Source organism: Suncus etruscus, chromosome 16, assembly GCF_024139225.1.
Source record: "Suncus etruscus isolate mSunEtr1 chromosome 16, mSunEtr1.pri.cur, whole genome shotgun sequence".
In the NCBI taxonomy this organism is placed as follows: domain Eukaryota; kingdom Metazoa; phylum Chordata; class Mammalia; order Eulipotyphla; family Soricidae; genus Suncus; species Suncus etruscus.
Window position 1 is genome coordinate 47,098,296 of NC_064863.1, and position 15,989 is coordinate 47,114,284.

General features: G+C 38.5%; 1 protein-coding gene across 1 annotated transcript in view; it reads left to right on the forward strand.

Moving 5' to 3' along the window:
• Positions 1-15,989, forward strand: part of THEGL (theg spermatid protein like) — a 40,135-nt gene that overhangs the window by 16,314 nt on the left and 7,832 nt on the right. The window contains 3 exon segments of the mRNA XM_049789840.1: positions 3,760-3,897; positions 9,908-10,013; positions 13,935-14,066. Of these exon segments, the coding sequence (XP_049645797.1) occupies positions 3,760-3,897; positions 9,908-10,013; positions 13,935-14,066 (376 nt within the window).

Below are 15,989 nucleotides of genomic sequence, written 5' to 3' on the forward strand. Positions count from 1 at the left end.
CATAGCTTTAATTTCACAAACACTATGATTGTGTTACAGCGACTTCTTTGCATTCACTTCTTTGAAGGGAATTTGTCATCTGTTAAGGGTAATAAACATAAGGTAAAGTGACAAGTAGAAACTGAATTGTTCCTTTGGAGTTCAAAAGAGGAGAGGTGGGGGCCAGAGAGATAGCACAGTGGTAGGGTGTTTGCCTTGCATGCTATCGACCCAGGATGGACTTGGGTTCAATTCCCAACATCCCATATGGCCCCCCAAGCCTGCTAGGAGCGATTTCTGAGCACAGAGCCAGAAGTAACCCCTGAACGCGTGACCCCCCAACCCCCCCAAACTCAAAACAAACAAACAAACAAAGAGGAGAGGTTACACAAAGAGCAATGAGTGCAATTAGAGAAATAACTACACTGAGAATTATCATAACAATGTCAATGAGTGAGGGAATAGAAAGCCTGTCTTGAATACAGGTGGAGTTGGGGGAGGGAGTTGGAGGCATTGGTGATGGGAATGTTGCACTGGTGAAGGGAGGGTGTTCTTTTTTATAACTGAAACCCAATTACAATTATGTTTGTAATCATGGTGTTTAAATAAAGATACTATTTTTTAAAAAAAAAAGAATAAAAAGAGAAGAAAATTATAATAAAAGTTCTAAAAAAAGAGGAGAGGTTACATTTTTTAAAGATTTTTACCATTTTATTGTTTTTATATAAATAAGTTCTTTAATTGGATCATATGAGGTACATAGTTACAAAGTTGTTCATGATTGAGTTTCAGTCTTACAATGTACAACATCCTTTACCAGTGCACATTTCTTGCCAGCTATGTCCCCAATTTCTTTCTCTCCCCCCCCCCCCCTGCCTGCCTCTGTAGCAGACATTTTTTTCTCTCTAGAAAAGATTACATTTTCTTGCGTGGAAGAAGGAGAAAAATAAAAACCAAGGGGCCATAGAGATAGCATTTTTTTTTTAAAGAATTCATTAATCAGTCTCACTGAAAATATCTTTAGGCAAGAAAGCAAGGAGATTTAGTTCTTTAACTAGTTAACATTCATGGTCAGTTGTAAGTAAGCAATCACTTAAAATTGTGCCCTGAGCAGGGGTTATCCCTAAACACAGAGCCAACTTAATTCTGACCTTCAGGTCAGACCAAAAATATAAATAAATAAAGTGAAAATCTTTTTATCATTTATATTTCTTCCTTAAAGTATTGAAGCAATAGGAGCTGGAGACATAGTAAAGTGAGTAGGGCACTTATTTGCCTTGCACTCAGCTGACCAAGGTTCAATCCTCAGCATGCCATATGATCCCCTGAATTCCACCAAGAGTGATCCCCGAGATCAGAACTAAAACAAAACCCCAGATTTTGTTTCAACTACATATACCTAATATAACTCTTAAATTACATAACCTCTAACTCTGCTTGCTGCATCCTCTACACATAAGAAAAGATGGTTTTAATAGGAAAAGATTTTCATCAGTGTATTTTTAGTTTATTTTATAATATGTAGTCTATTAATTTTTTTTTTGGTTTTTCGGGCCACACCCGTTTGATGCTCAGGGGTTACTCCTGGCTAAGCGCTCAGAAATTGCCTCTGGCTTGGGGGACCATATGGGACACCGGGGGATCAAACTGCGGTCTCGATCTTTCCTTGGCTAGCGTTTGCAAGGCAGACACCTTACCTCTAGCGCCACCTCGCTGGGCCCATAGTCTATTAATTATGGAAAAAATTTTGGGGTTTCTTTGGGCTACACCCAGCGGCACTCAGGTTACTACTGCCTCTCTACTTAGAAATCGCTTGCTCCTACTTGGGGGGGACTATATGGGATGTCGGAGATTGAAGTGGTGTCCCTTCTGGGTCAGCTGCATGCAAGACAAATGCCCTACCACGGTGCTACCACTCCAGCCACTTATTATGGAAACATTTTATGTAGATATAGACTATTAGGAACCAGAGAACTGGTGAATGTTTATATCATTTCTATTTTCTCTTCATAGGAAAAGAGCTCAACAGTTAAGGTTAAATCAAAATTCCCAGTAAAGCAGTGGTTCTCAAATAGTGGGGCGCACCCTGCTTCGAATTGCAAAACGTGCTCATTGTAGACATTGATCCAGACATCACCTCTGATTAAAAAATCAGCTCAAGTTATTTTATACATTTTTGTTTTGCAGGTTAAAGTTTTTTTTTTTTAATAAAGATACTATTTTACAGTCACGCGGGGTGGGGGGGGCCCGCAAAAATGTTTTCTTCTATCCTTAGGGGGGCATGACAGAACATAATTGAGAAGCACTGCAGTAGAGTAAATCCAGATGGGCTTTTACATATCAAAAGGGAGATTTACTGAAAGGACGAAGATAGGGAATACCTGTGGGATTGACAGCTGGGTGTCATCTTAAAATTCCACTCTTTCTATATAAAATAAAATAAAATGAGGAGGGGCCAGCGAGGTGGCGCTAGAGGTAAGGAGTCTGCCTTGCAAGCACTAGCCAAGGAAGGACCGTGGTTCAATCCCCCGGTATTCCATATGGTCCCCACAAGCCAGGGACAATTTCTGAGCGCTTAGCCAGGAGTAACCCCTGAGCATCAAATGGGTGTGGTCCGAAAATAAAAAATAAAATAAAATCAAAATAAAATGAGGAAAGTTACAAAAGTTTTGTTTTACTTTTTCCAAAAAAGGCAGGAACCCAAAATCTGAATTTATAAGTGGTTGTTATTTTGCACAAGCACAGTAAAAGTTGGCTGTAAAAATGTCAAAGTTAAAATTGTACACATTATTCTCAAAACAATCAACTTTTTCTATATCTTTGTTTTATACATATTACAAAAAATTTTCTAGACTTCTCTGAACATAAACATTAGAACCTTTCTGCAAAAACTCCAGCCCATCTTCTGTATTAGGCTGCTGAAGTCATATGGGACAGAAAGGTCTTCAGTTCCTGGGCCAGAATCTGGGTAGGGGGACCCGCTCATCTCCTTACTTTTGGTACCCCTCAAATGGAACTTTCTTTTTTATTCTACTTCATCAGTGACCTCAATAAGTAGCTGCAGGTTGGAGGGGCTGAGGTCCTTACACAAAGCACCTTTGGAAGAAGAAAGGAGGCGGGCCTCAGCCTCTGGGACACTGCTCAGAATCTTCAGTTCTCTCCCCTTCACTGTCTGCTTCTGTCCTATCTGAGGGGGCCTCTGCCAAATTCAGAATAGGGGCCATGTGCACCGATGTTCCAGTGAAGGGCACTGTACACTCAGTCCAATTCAAGAAGGCCATTCATGGTCTGGGCACTCACCATTGTGGAGTCTTTTCAGGTACCTGGGTTGCTGTTTGAACACCAGTTGTAAAATAAAATCCCAAAGGTTGTGAAATCACCCCAGGCACCGTTTTTTCTAAACCCCATGCAGATGGGTCTGAGAAGCAGATAGTGGAGAAGAAATAATAAGCCAAGCCAGTCAGGATAGAGTAATGGAGAAAATGGCTTCTTATGGCTTCTGACTTGTGGTGTCTCCCAGCGCCAAAAGCCAGAACTCCTCTTCCTTTATTAAACCACTTCCCAATACCAGAAGGGGGAAGGTGGAGTGATCCTCCTTCTTTACATATCAAAAGAGAGATTTATGGGAAAGAGCAAGATGGGGAACACCTTTATTTGGGATGATAGCTGTCATCTTACACTAAACTTTCATACCTAGACTTAGGAGAGTCAGTACTGGACTTTACAATGATGATTTGAATCTGTGTTTGTTTTTCTCCTTTTCTTTTCTATTTCTCCCAGAATTCAGTATAACTTTGGCTGTGGTAGACCATCCGTTATCTGGGAAATTCCTTCTCCTGCATTGTTTGCTCAGCCCTCCAAAAGGCTCCAGAAGCTAGCACAGCCCAACAAATTCAAGACAAACATGCAACCAGATAGGTAGAGTACCTTGTGAAATCCTAATCTAATTTAGTGAAATATCACAAGTTTGTTCTTATTTTTTCCCTTTGTGTTCCAGAGTTTAAATCCAGAGCCTCAGACATGTGAGATATGAACTTATCATTGAGCCACATCACCAGCCTCTGTTCTATTATTTTTATATTTATTTTATTTTATAATTTATTTGTATGATAGTTTAGGTAACATGGTTATAATAGTGTTAACCATTATGATATCTGTATTTTAAAATTTTTATTACTTTATTTAAACACCATGGTTTACATAGTTGCTTACAATACAATTTTTCTGGTATTCAATGTTCCAACAAAAATCCCACCATCAATATAACAGTCCCTCACCATTGACCCAGTTTTCCACTCATGCCCAAGCCTGCCCCCTTGGCAGGTATAAAATAATTTATTTGCTTGCTACAACTAAATGATAATGGAATGGTTGAAAAGAAAACTTCACAGAAAGAAAATTGTAAAAATTGTTATATCTAACAATGGAGTCATTAAGTCATTGTTTGAAGGTTTATTAAGTTGTTGATTGCTAGTTGAGCATTCAGTGTTACTGGTTTTGTTTGTGAAACTTTGGTGCCTTTTATTCCACTTTCACATCTAATTTGGTGTATTCTTTCTGAGGTGTCTATATTGAAAAATTTGGAGGTGTTATGTGGCTTCATATGCAACCTCATGCTTCAGAAAGTCCAAGTTTTATGGAACAGGGATGGTTATCTGACATGGTGGCAGCTGTGGGACATGGGCTTCAGGGCTTCCAGAGGCGCCAAAGAGCAGGGTGAGGCTGCCTGCCCTCTCTTCAAGAAGATCTGAAAGTTTTCAAACCAAAATACCTGGAGTTTTAGTCATTAGGTGTTTACAGAGATCAGTGGTAGAACAGTGAAATTGAGCCATTAATCTGGCAGTGATTGTGTGGGTGTGAGTGCAACTGCTGAGGCTTTGGCTAGATTAGAGACTTAGCCTGGCTTCTCCTGAGGGAGCCCTAGAGTTTTCAGCTGTGAGACCTGTGTATCCATGAATTTTTGTGGCTTGACTTTTATCTTTTGAGAATAAAATAAGTCTACAGAGCCGACAGGGCAGCTACCTATGGTGCATAGCTGTCTAACATTTATGATATTGATGTACAATGTTACTGTACCTCATCACCACCAAAGTGTCCAACACCCTCCACCACTGCCCCTACATCACCTCTGTGTACCTGTTCATTCCCCACACCTATCCACTGCTTTGCAATCTGAGTTCTGTAATCCAAAATCAAGGATTTGTCCTTGCAGGATACTATATATTCCCTTGTTTTATTGTACTGTGTGCCACAGATAAATGTGATTATCCAGTATTTACCTTCTTTGCTGACTTATTTTGCTTAACATTTCATTTCATCTATACTGCAGCAAATTGCATAATTTCATCTGTTCTTATAGCTAGATAATGTGACAGTGTATACACACACATACACACATTACATATGCATAATTTATTTTTAGGAGTACACTCAATAGTACTTAGGTCTTAATCTTAGCTTTGTGCTCAGGGATCACTCTACTGAGAGTTGGGGACTACTTGAGATGCAGAGTGTCAAATCCAGGTCAGTTGCTAATTGACTATCCTGTTACTTCATTTATTTCTGAACATTAGGTGGCTTCAATATAAATTGACATCTATGGGTTCCTATGGGTATGACAATACTAAAAAAAAAAAAATGAAGTTGTCCAGAAATTCCAAGCTCTGTTGCAGATACTGTGGCTTTTATGGGGCATGCTTTAAGCTTCCAGGGCTTCCAGAGTATGAGAAGGTGGAGAGAGGGTACTCACACTCACTCTAAAAAGGTACTAGTAATATCAACACAAATATCAACATACCTGGAGTTTGGTCAGATTGGTGTTTCAGCAGAAATATGTAGAGGAGTGGTGAAGCAGGACCAATGATGAAGTGGCAATTGTGGGTGATGGATACAGTAGGTGTGACTTTGGCAGGGCAGGAACTTGGCTTACCCTCTCCTCCTGAGATTGCCAGCTTTCAACTGTGTGACCAGTGTACCTATAATTTTTCATGGCTTGGTTTATATCTCTCGAGAACAAGTGAGTCTATGGAGCTAACTGGGTGCAAACATGGCAGTTGTGTTTGTCCCCACTATACTACTACTACTTCAGTCTCCCACGTCAGACTTTTTTTTATCACAGAATCCAGAGAAAGAAACCCAATTCCTATACAAATATTTTTCATTTTCTTGTTTATAAGTTCATTCAGCAAAATCTGAAAATTTGATTAAATATATGTATAAGATATAGGAAGTTGTATAGAAATATTTACAAAGCCAAAGGGGTATTGGTAACTATTTTGGAGGGAAAATAGGAAGGGCCTGGTGAACCACGCAGTGCCAAGGGATTGAATTCAAATCAGTTGATACAAGAGAAGCATCTTAATCCCTGTATTATTATTCCAGTCCTCACTATTTTCAAGAAACCTGAGCATTTATTTTATTTTAGAGGGGAGCACACCTTATGGTGTTCAGGCTTTGTCCTGACTCTGTACTCAGGGATTACTCCTGGTGGTGCCGGAGGCACATATGTGGTGCCAGGAATGGAATGCAAGTAAGCTACATGCAAGGAAAGTGCCAGCTGGAGAGGTCTGAGTTTCTAATGTTTTGTGTAAGTTAAATCTGAGTGTTAAAGCCTTTTTAACATTGAAAACTTTGTTTTCCTGTTTTGACTAGTAACAGAACATAACTTTTGTTCATTAGCTTAACATTACTATTAATACTAGCTGATACTTTGATACAAAAATCCACCCAAGAGCTGTTAAAGTACAAAGCATCATTTTTCTTTGAGCTAACTGGTTTTCTTTTTTTCTTTCATTCGTTTTTCCTTTCTTCCTTCTTTCTTCTCTTCTTTCCTTCTTTCTCTTCCTTCCTTTCTTCTTTCTTCTTTCTTTCTCTTTCCTTCCTTCTTTCTTTCTTTCTTTCTTTCTTCTTTCTTTCCTTCCTTCCTTCCTTTTTCTTTCTTTCTTTCTTTCTTTCTTTCTTTCTTTATTTATTTCTTTCTTTCTTTCTTTCTTTCTTTCTTTCTTTCTCTTTCTTTCTTTCTTTCTTTCTTTCTTTCTTTCTTTCTTTCTCTTTCTTTCTTTCTTCCTTTCTTTCTTTTCCTTTCTTCTTTTTCTTTCTTTCTTTCTTCTTTCTTTCTTTCTTTCTTTCTTTCTTTCTTTCTTTCTTTCTTTGGTAGACACTTTACTCTTTCTTCTTTCTTTCTTTCTTTCTTTCTTTCTTTCTTTCTTTCTTTCTTTTCTCTTCTTTCTTTCTTTCTTTCTCTTCTTTCTTTCTTCTTTCTTCTTCTCTCTCTCTCTCTCCTCTCTCTCTCCTTCCTTCCTTCCTTCCTTCCTTCCTTCCTTCCTTCCTTCCTTCCTTCCTTCCTTCCTTCCTTCCTTCCTTCCTTCCTTCCTTCCTTCCTTCCTTCCTTCCTTCCTTCCTTCCTTCCTTCCTTCCTTCCTTCCTTCCTTCCTTCCTTTCCCTCCCATATCCAGTGACACTCAGGGGTTACTCCTGGCTATGCTCCTGGCTTGGGCCACCATATAGGACTCCAGGTGATTGAACCACAGTCCATCCTAGTTTAGCTGCATGCAAGGCAAATGCTTTACCACTTGCACCACCACTCTGGACCCTGGTTTTATTTGTGTGTGTGTGTGTGTGTTTTGTTTTTTTGTTTTTAGTTTTTTCTCAGTTATACTGTCCTTCCTTTTATGGTCAGGAAAATAGTCTCTAACCAGGCTCTTATCAATCAAGGTGGAAGTAAGAAGATGAGCAGAGGAAGTAAAGAGGGAAATAGGGATTGGGGCGAATTTGGATACATTGGTGACGTGGGGAAGCATTATAGCTATATATCGAAACCACAGAAAAATTAACATTGAAAATATAAGATCCAAACTACAGCAATCAAACTTTAAAATGTTTCTGTCAAGGTGTCAGGCTGGGGTGTGGAAGAGTTGGGACACTGGTGGAGGGAAAACCTTGTTGAGACACTGTTGGGGGAAAGTTGTTACTGGTGCTAGAATGTTGTATTCTAAAACTCAACTATCAATAACTTTGTAAATCACAGATCTTTAATATAATTAAAATAATAAAAGAAACTTCTATAATTTGTTACATAACCTAGCTTGTTAGAAGTGGGTGTAAGGGGGAAAATAAGTGCTTGGTGAAGATACATAGACCAGCTAATAAAGCTATGTGAGCTTGAACCTTATATTTTAGCTGTTTACTTCTAGAAGAACTCACCAGGCTAATTTGAGCCAGCAGGGAAAAGCATTATAGGATTGACTGGTATTTGACAAGGCTACTATGACAATTTAATTGAGAAAGAATGAATCTTTTAGACAAATGGTACTGGGCTATGTGTAATCTTTCCTTTAGAGAGTTCCACTATGGAATTGCCTGTACTTATCTTTATGGTATGACTCTATTTTTGGATAGGTGATCTCTTTTATCTCCCTTTTATATATCATATTTATTATATATCATATTTATTAATTATTAAACAATAAACAGAAAAAGAAATTTAGTAAACAGAAAATAATTTAAAAATATGGTGAAATTGAAACCTTTATGTATTATTAATAGTGGCTAAAATTCCACTTACTTAGAAAATATTTTTATTTACTCAAAATATGATACATAAAGTTATAATATATCTGTATTTCTACTTTAAGGAATGTTCTTCAAAGAACTGAAAATGTTCCCTACACATTTGTATGAATATTTATAGTAGCATTCCATAATAGTAAAAACGCGAAGCAGTTCAGGTGTTCATTAGTGGATGCATAGATAAGCAAAGTGTGGCAAATCTATACAGTGAATCATTATTCAACCATAAAAGGTATGACATATTGAAATATGGATTTTGAAATACACTAAGCAAAGGAAGCTAAACACAAAGAGCTACATATTTGTATGATACCATCTCCTGTAAATATCCACATAGGCAACTGTATAGACAGGAAATAGGTGAGTAGTTCCTTAGGGTGTTTATGGTAGAGGACTAATGGGAAGGAACTGTTAGTAAGTATAGGATTTCCCTTGGGATGTGAAGACATCTTAAAATTAGTGGTGATGATTGCAAATGTTCATGAATGTGTCTGATCCACTAAATGGTACCTTATACAAGTGTAACTGATATGCTATTTTAAAATTAGAAAACATAGGGCCCGGAGAGATAGCACAGCGGCATTTGCCTTGCAAGCAGCCGATCCAGGACCAAAGATGGTTGGTTCGAATCCCGGTGTCCCATATGGTCCCCCGTGCCTGCCAGGAGCTATTTCTGAGCAGACAGCCAGGAGTAACCCCTGAGCACCGCCGGGTGTGGCCCAAAAACCAAAAAAAAAAAAAAAAATTAGAAAACATAGTACAGGGGTTGGAGATGAAAGTGCTTGCCTTGCATGTGGCCAACCCCAGTCTGTTCTCCGCACAGTATATGGTCCCTGATCACTACCAGGAGTGATTCCTGAGAACAGAGCTAGGAGTAAGCCCTGAGTACCACCAATTCTGTCTAACTTTCCCCAATAAGTATAATATTTTATATAGTATATAATTGCATGTTATTTAAAAATAAACTTAACCCACTATATTATCACTCGGCCCTATGAAGTATTTTGAAATCTCCAGTTTTATCTATAGATAAACCATGAAATAATCCAGTTTTGTTCAATGAAGTTAAGAAAAATCAAAATATTCTGCATAAGGCAAGCATTGTTGCATGAAAGTTTGGTTTCAGATATGCCCCCTCAGATTTACATCTACTGAACTACAATATAAAATGTTTATCTGCTGTATAGGGGAAAATTGGAAGAAACACCAACCTTTCCGAATGCAATAATGATCATGGGAAAGATAATACAAAGATAAAGGTAATATGTACATAGTTGATTGGAGGTTGATTATAGTAATTGAAAAATGGAGCTATTGTTTCTCCAATTATTCTAATATTTTATGTTCCCTTTGCTTGTAGTCAACCCAAAGATCACTTAAACCTTCGAATATCTGATCCTTCTCCTCGAATATTACGTCTCTCAATAGCCAAAGCCTTAGACCCAAACTATCAACCACCAAGAAATGTAAGTTGGCCCGTGGGAAAGAAAATACGCCCCGTGATAACATTTCTCCACTCATAATTGTAGGCATATATATTTTTGTTTATTTTTCCATCTCATCAACTGAATTTTTCTCCTTCCCTCCCTGTGTCTAATGGGTGAGTCAGGATTTGATTGAGAAGCTGAATCACGGTGAGTCATATATTAATCCATAAAGAATTATGAGTCTAACGAAGGCTGCAATTTGGAACTTGTGTATATTGTTATAGATCTGAAGCTATGGCAGATGGGATAGTGGGCTAGCAGTTATTACTTCAGAAGGTTAATATTTCAGAAAAAGCCATTGCAGATTCTTTAAACAAGAAATCTAACTTTCCTATGCAGGGGAGAAAGGTCTGGCTGTATAGGAGAGAAAGCCCAATAGTGCTTAGGAATTTGAAGTCGTCCTCCTCTTAATTAGAATCTGCCTATCTAGCCCTATTTTAATTTTTTAAGATTTCATTCCTTCCCATCATTGCTTTAACCTTATTTTGAGAATTCAATTTAAACTATAATTCAGGGACTCAAAGCATTTGCTGCTGAGTTTGGTTTTCAGAATTTTCAGCTCTGTAACTTTAGAGGAGAGTTATTTTTTTTTTTAGATAAATCACAAAAACTTTCTAACTCCTTTACCACATCTTTAAATTGAAAGGCCTGAGCTGACCATTTAGTTCTCTTAGAAATAAAACTTAGAAGCAGCCCATTACACTGACTATACTTATTCCACTAACATGTCTCTTGAAACAGCTGCCTCTGCTTGTAGACTCCCCCTACCCCCACACACACATATGCCAGACACTTTCAGTGTGCCTGTCTCCCATCTGCTACCTGTTCTCCATCAGATCATGGTTAAATATAATCAACTCAGAAAGCATTGTACAAATCATCTAGAGCCCATAGAGAGAAGCAGCTACCTTTCAAGGCTTGATTTGGTTATCGTTGGCTTCATTTCAAACCATCCCCAAAGTTTGTAGGATCAAGAACCACTATTTTATAAAGCTCAAGTATTTTATGACTCAGAAATGAGAAGTAGATATGAGATGTAGATATGCTTTGTCTCTATTCCAGTAATTGGGGCGTCAACCAATTATCATCAGTGGCTTTTTTTGTGTGTCTGGAATAGGAAGGGCTTGAAATCTTGGAGGGCTTCCTAACACCCTAAATCAGGTACATCGCCTTAATAAAATAAACCATAGTCTGAGCATTGAAACAACATGTTTATTTATCACAGTTCTGGGGTCTGAGAAATTTAAGGTCCAGATGCCAATAAGTGCTATTCTTCTTTTGGGAGGTTGGGAGGACCATCCAGATATGCTCAGAACTTATTCTTGGTTCTGTACTTAAAGATCACTCCTGGTGGTGCTCAGAAGACCATTAAGCCATGCTGGAGATCAACCCTGGCAAGACACTCTACTATCTCTATGTCCCCAGATACTCTTCTTGATAAAGACTCTGGCTTGCAGATTGCCACCACCTTACTGGTGCTCATGTAACATGTATCCAGAAAAAGAAGTTTTTCTCATTTATAGAGAGGGAGGTGACCACATCTGGCAATGCTTACTCTTGACTCTGTGCTCAGAAATCACTCCTAGCAGGCCTCAGGGGACCATATATAATGCCAGAGAATCAGACTAGGTCAGGTACATGCAAAGGCAAGTGCCTTACTTTCTGTACTCTCTCTCTCTGAGTCTAGACCCATCATTGTGAGTCATCTAAAGTTAACTGCCAATAAATTCTAATACTGTCAGAGCCAGGTTTAGGGCTTTACCATATGAAATATAGGGAGGGAGCACAAATAAAAGTCACTCCACAAAAAATACTGTGAGTATGACTTGAAAGCTTAATATATTAGGAATATTGACAGGAGCTCATGGCATCTCCATGTAACTTAGACTTCTCTTGGCCTGGCATACATATTCTGAAAAGAAGTATCATGAGTGGAGTGTTCCAAAGGCGACCATTCCAAAGAACTTGGCAGAAGAAATAGGTTTCTATAGGATTGGCTTTGGAAATTGCATAAAATACTGCAGTGAAACTCTGTTGATTGATTTTAGAAGTCTGGCCAGCTTCAAGGGACAGGTTTACAAGCCCCACCACTCCCCAGTGCAGTGTCATGTGCTTGAAGTCCCAGATACTCGGGAGGCTAAGGCAGGATGATTGTTTGAGTCCAGCAGTGCTGGGCTGCAATGTGCAATGCTGATCAGTTTTTGCACTATATTCTGCATCAATGTGGTGACCACCTAGGACTAAGGGACCACCAGGTTTCCTAAGAAGAGGTGAACAGGTCACAAACATCACTTCTGTGAAAGAAATGACAAAGAATTTATAGCTTCTTAGAATAAAAGCAGTCATACCCAGTAATGTGGATCTGTGCACATGTTTTTTTGTTTGTTTGTTTATTTTTGGGCCACACCTGCTGACGCTCAGAGGTTCCTCCTGGCTATGCACTCAGAAATCGCTCCTGGCTTGGGGGACCATATGGGATGCGGGGGATCGAACCGTGCTTTGTCCTAGGTTAGCGCACATAGGCATAGGCTTGCGGCCCTTGTGCGCATGTGTTTTGTGTAACAGAAAAGATTGTTCAGAGATATGCATTTAATTTAACTAATTGACTATCCATTTAAAATTTTTAATTTTTATTTATTTTTGTTTGTTGTGGGGCCACATCCAGCAGTGTTCAGGAGGAGATACTCAAGTTTCTACCCTCAGGAATCACTTTTGGCAGTGCTTGGGGGACGATATAGGATGGGGGGATTCAAATCCTGGTTAGTAGCATGCAAAACAAGTGATTTACACAATGGATTATCTTCTTAGCCTGGCAATTCATTTTTAAAATGTCAAAATTAATGATTTTAGGGTGTTGGAAAAATAATGCAGCAGATAGGGCTGCTTGACTTGCATGTGGCCAACCTGGGTTCAGTTCTTAGCATTTCATATGGTTCCCTGAATCTACCAGGAGTGATATTGGAACACAAAGCCAGGAGTAACCCCTAAGCATCACAAGGGAGTAAACCAAAAATTATTTTTTAATTGAATGATTTTTCTTAGACTTCTAGGTACAGTTTCCAAGTTTCTTTATTCTACGTATAATTATAGCAATTTAAAACTGACTGTTTTGTTTTTGGAGCCACATCTAACTGTGCTTAGGGAAAGTACCCTACTCTCTGTATGATCACTTTATTCCCCTAATCTGCAATTTTTTGTTTGTTTTTGGGTCACACCCAGCAGTGCTTAGGGGTTACTCCTGGCTGTGCACTCAGAAATTGCTCCTGGCAGGGACCATATGGGATGCAAGGGATTGAATCTGTGCAAGGCAAACTCCCTACTGCTGTGCTATCATTCAGGCCCCTAAACTGTGATTTTTTTTTTAAAGAATCCTGAATAGGGCTGGAACAATAGCACAATGGATAGGGCATTTGCCTTGCATGCAGCAGACCTAAGTTCTGTCTCCAGAATCCTATATGGTCCACTGAGCTTGCCAGGAGTAATATCTGAGCTCAGAGGCAAGTGTAGCCCAACATCCCCACAAAAAATGTCCTGAATAGTGTTTATTCAGTTTCTAGTCAAATATATGCAAGTATTTTTCAATTATCAACCATTAAATTGGATTTTTATTTGAAAAATTTAACTTAATCTTCTATGCAAATAACCAGAATATGCTCAATAGTAAATAATACTTAACATCTATACATCAAATTAAAAAATATAGTAACCCAAAGGGCTTTAGTTACTGTTTTTGGGCCCCTCACCCAGCTGTGCCAAGAGTGGCAGAGAATTTTCAGTGGTTGGGAATCACTTCTGGTAGACTCTAGGGAACACAGATGTGCCAGGGATCAAATTTAAGTTCTCAAGCAAAGATTGTTTATTCTTTGATGCTTACAGATTCTATTTATTTTTCTTCCCTAGATTGAAACCAAGATTTCTGTTTCAACCCTGAAAGCAATTGCTAGTCCAAGGATTATAGACCTTGCCCATCCAAGGAAGAAAATAGAGGGTCTATGCTATGAAAGAGAAAAACTTGAGATACCCATTCGTCCAGTAAGCCTTTATGTCCTTGGCACTCTGGGTTCAATTTCTGGTTGCTCCTCTAGTACTGTTTGGCCTCCCCTTGGCATAAGGTAAAATAATTGGGAAAGATAAGTTTAAAAGAGTGATATGCAACAGGAAGTCTTTATTTTAAGATATGTTGAAAAGGGGACCAGAGAGTACAGAATTTAAGTCACTTGCCTTGCATGCAGCTGACCTTTGTTCAATCCCTAGCACCACCAATGGCCCCTTAGCTCTGCCAGAAGTGATCCCTATGCACAGAACAAGGAGTAAGAAGTTCTGAGCACAATAGGATGTGAAAATTACCCTCCATCCCAAATAATGGAGCCACTCCTGATTGTGTTCAGGACTGTATTATTTATCACTCTAGCCCCTTAAACTATGATTAAAAAAAAAGAATTTTGAATAGGAGCTGGAGATGGAACTGAATCAGGTAAAAACTTAAGATCTTGAACTTTGGAGTCAGTAAACACTGGATTCAAATTTCATCCCTACTTCTATTCAAGACAATTTCCTAGAGTCCTATTTATTAAGCAAGGATTTGAATGCATGCTATATGCATTCAAATGCTTTGTAACCATTACCAGTGAATGAATGAAATGGAGCTCCTGTTACTAAAGAAGACAGGAAAATAAACATCAAGTCAAAGTCACATAGTAAGAAGTACTAGGAAAGAAATAATAGAAAATTAGTAGCTCTGGAGGGGATGGGCTAGGGGAGGATCTACTTTGTATGGGAAGGCATCTCTATGGAAAAAAATATTTGAGGGGGGGAACTTCCAAGTAGTATTTAGGAGAACTCTGGGACCACTCCAAGTAATACTTGGTTAACTGGTCAAGAGGAATCAATGACTCCCCCCCACCTCCACAAAAACTTTGCTATTTGGGTCTTATGGTGATGGAGGCTCTCAGGACTGTACCTGAGGAAGTATAATATAGTAACAGGCATTGTGCAAAGATGTGCTCCTGGCCCCTAATATGTGTCTTACCTCAAGGAATAGCTATCTGAGCTCAGTCCCAGTTGAGTTTCCAATAAATTTGAATGATGCTAAGTGATGATCTAAGAAGAGAGTATTTTAGTTTTATTTATTTAATTATTTTTATTACATTTTTTTTTGTTTGGGGGCCACATCTGCCAGTGCCCAAGGGTTGTTCTTAATTATGCACTTAGGAATTGCTCCTATTGGTACTCAGGGGATCATATGGGAGGTCTAGGATTGCACTCTAGTTGGCTGCATGCAAAGCAAGTACCCTTGCCTCTGTATATTCTGCCCAAGAAGAGTATTTTATCAATAGGAAATTTTCAAGTTGGAATAATCTTGAAATTGCATAGATGAAGACCAATAGGGTTGTATGCAATGCAATTGCTTTAATCCCTATACTTTCTCTCTGGTCCTATGTCATCTTTGTTGATGAAAACTGTTGATTCATACTCCAAATTTTTATTTGTCAGATCAATTTTTACAAGATTCCCTTTAATATTTGTGATTTCAGTAGATTTTCTTGGAATTTTTCATCCTGTCATTGATAAATCTTGGTGTCTAACCTATTTTATTTTTATTTTTTATTGAGACCACTGTGAATTACAAGTCTTTCGCTGTTGTATTTCAGGAATATAATGACAGTTAATTAGGGCCATTCCCATCAACAGTGTTGACCTCCCTCCACCATTGTTTCCAGCATGCATCCCATATCTCCACCCTGAGACCCCTGTGTCTACCAGTGTAACAAGTCCATTTTGTGTTTAGCTTGTTATAGTTTGGGTCTCTTGATTCTATTGTCGTTGACTTTGGCTTGGATATTTAGTTCTGACCATTTTTTTTTTCTCACTTAATGTACCTGAGACCTTTTTTCTTTTCTCAATTTGTAGGAAGACATAGAAATATTAGATAAAACAAAATGATTCATGTTCCAA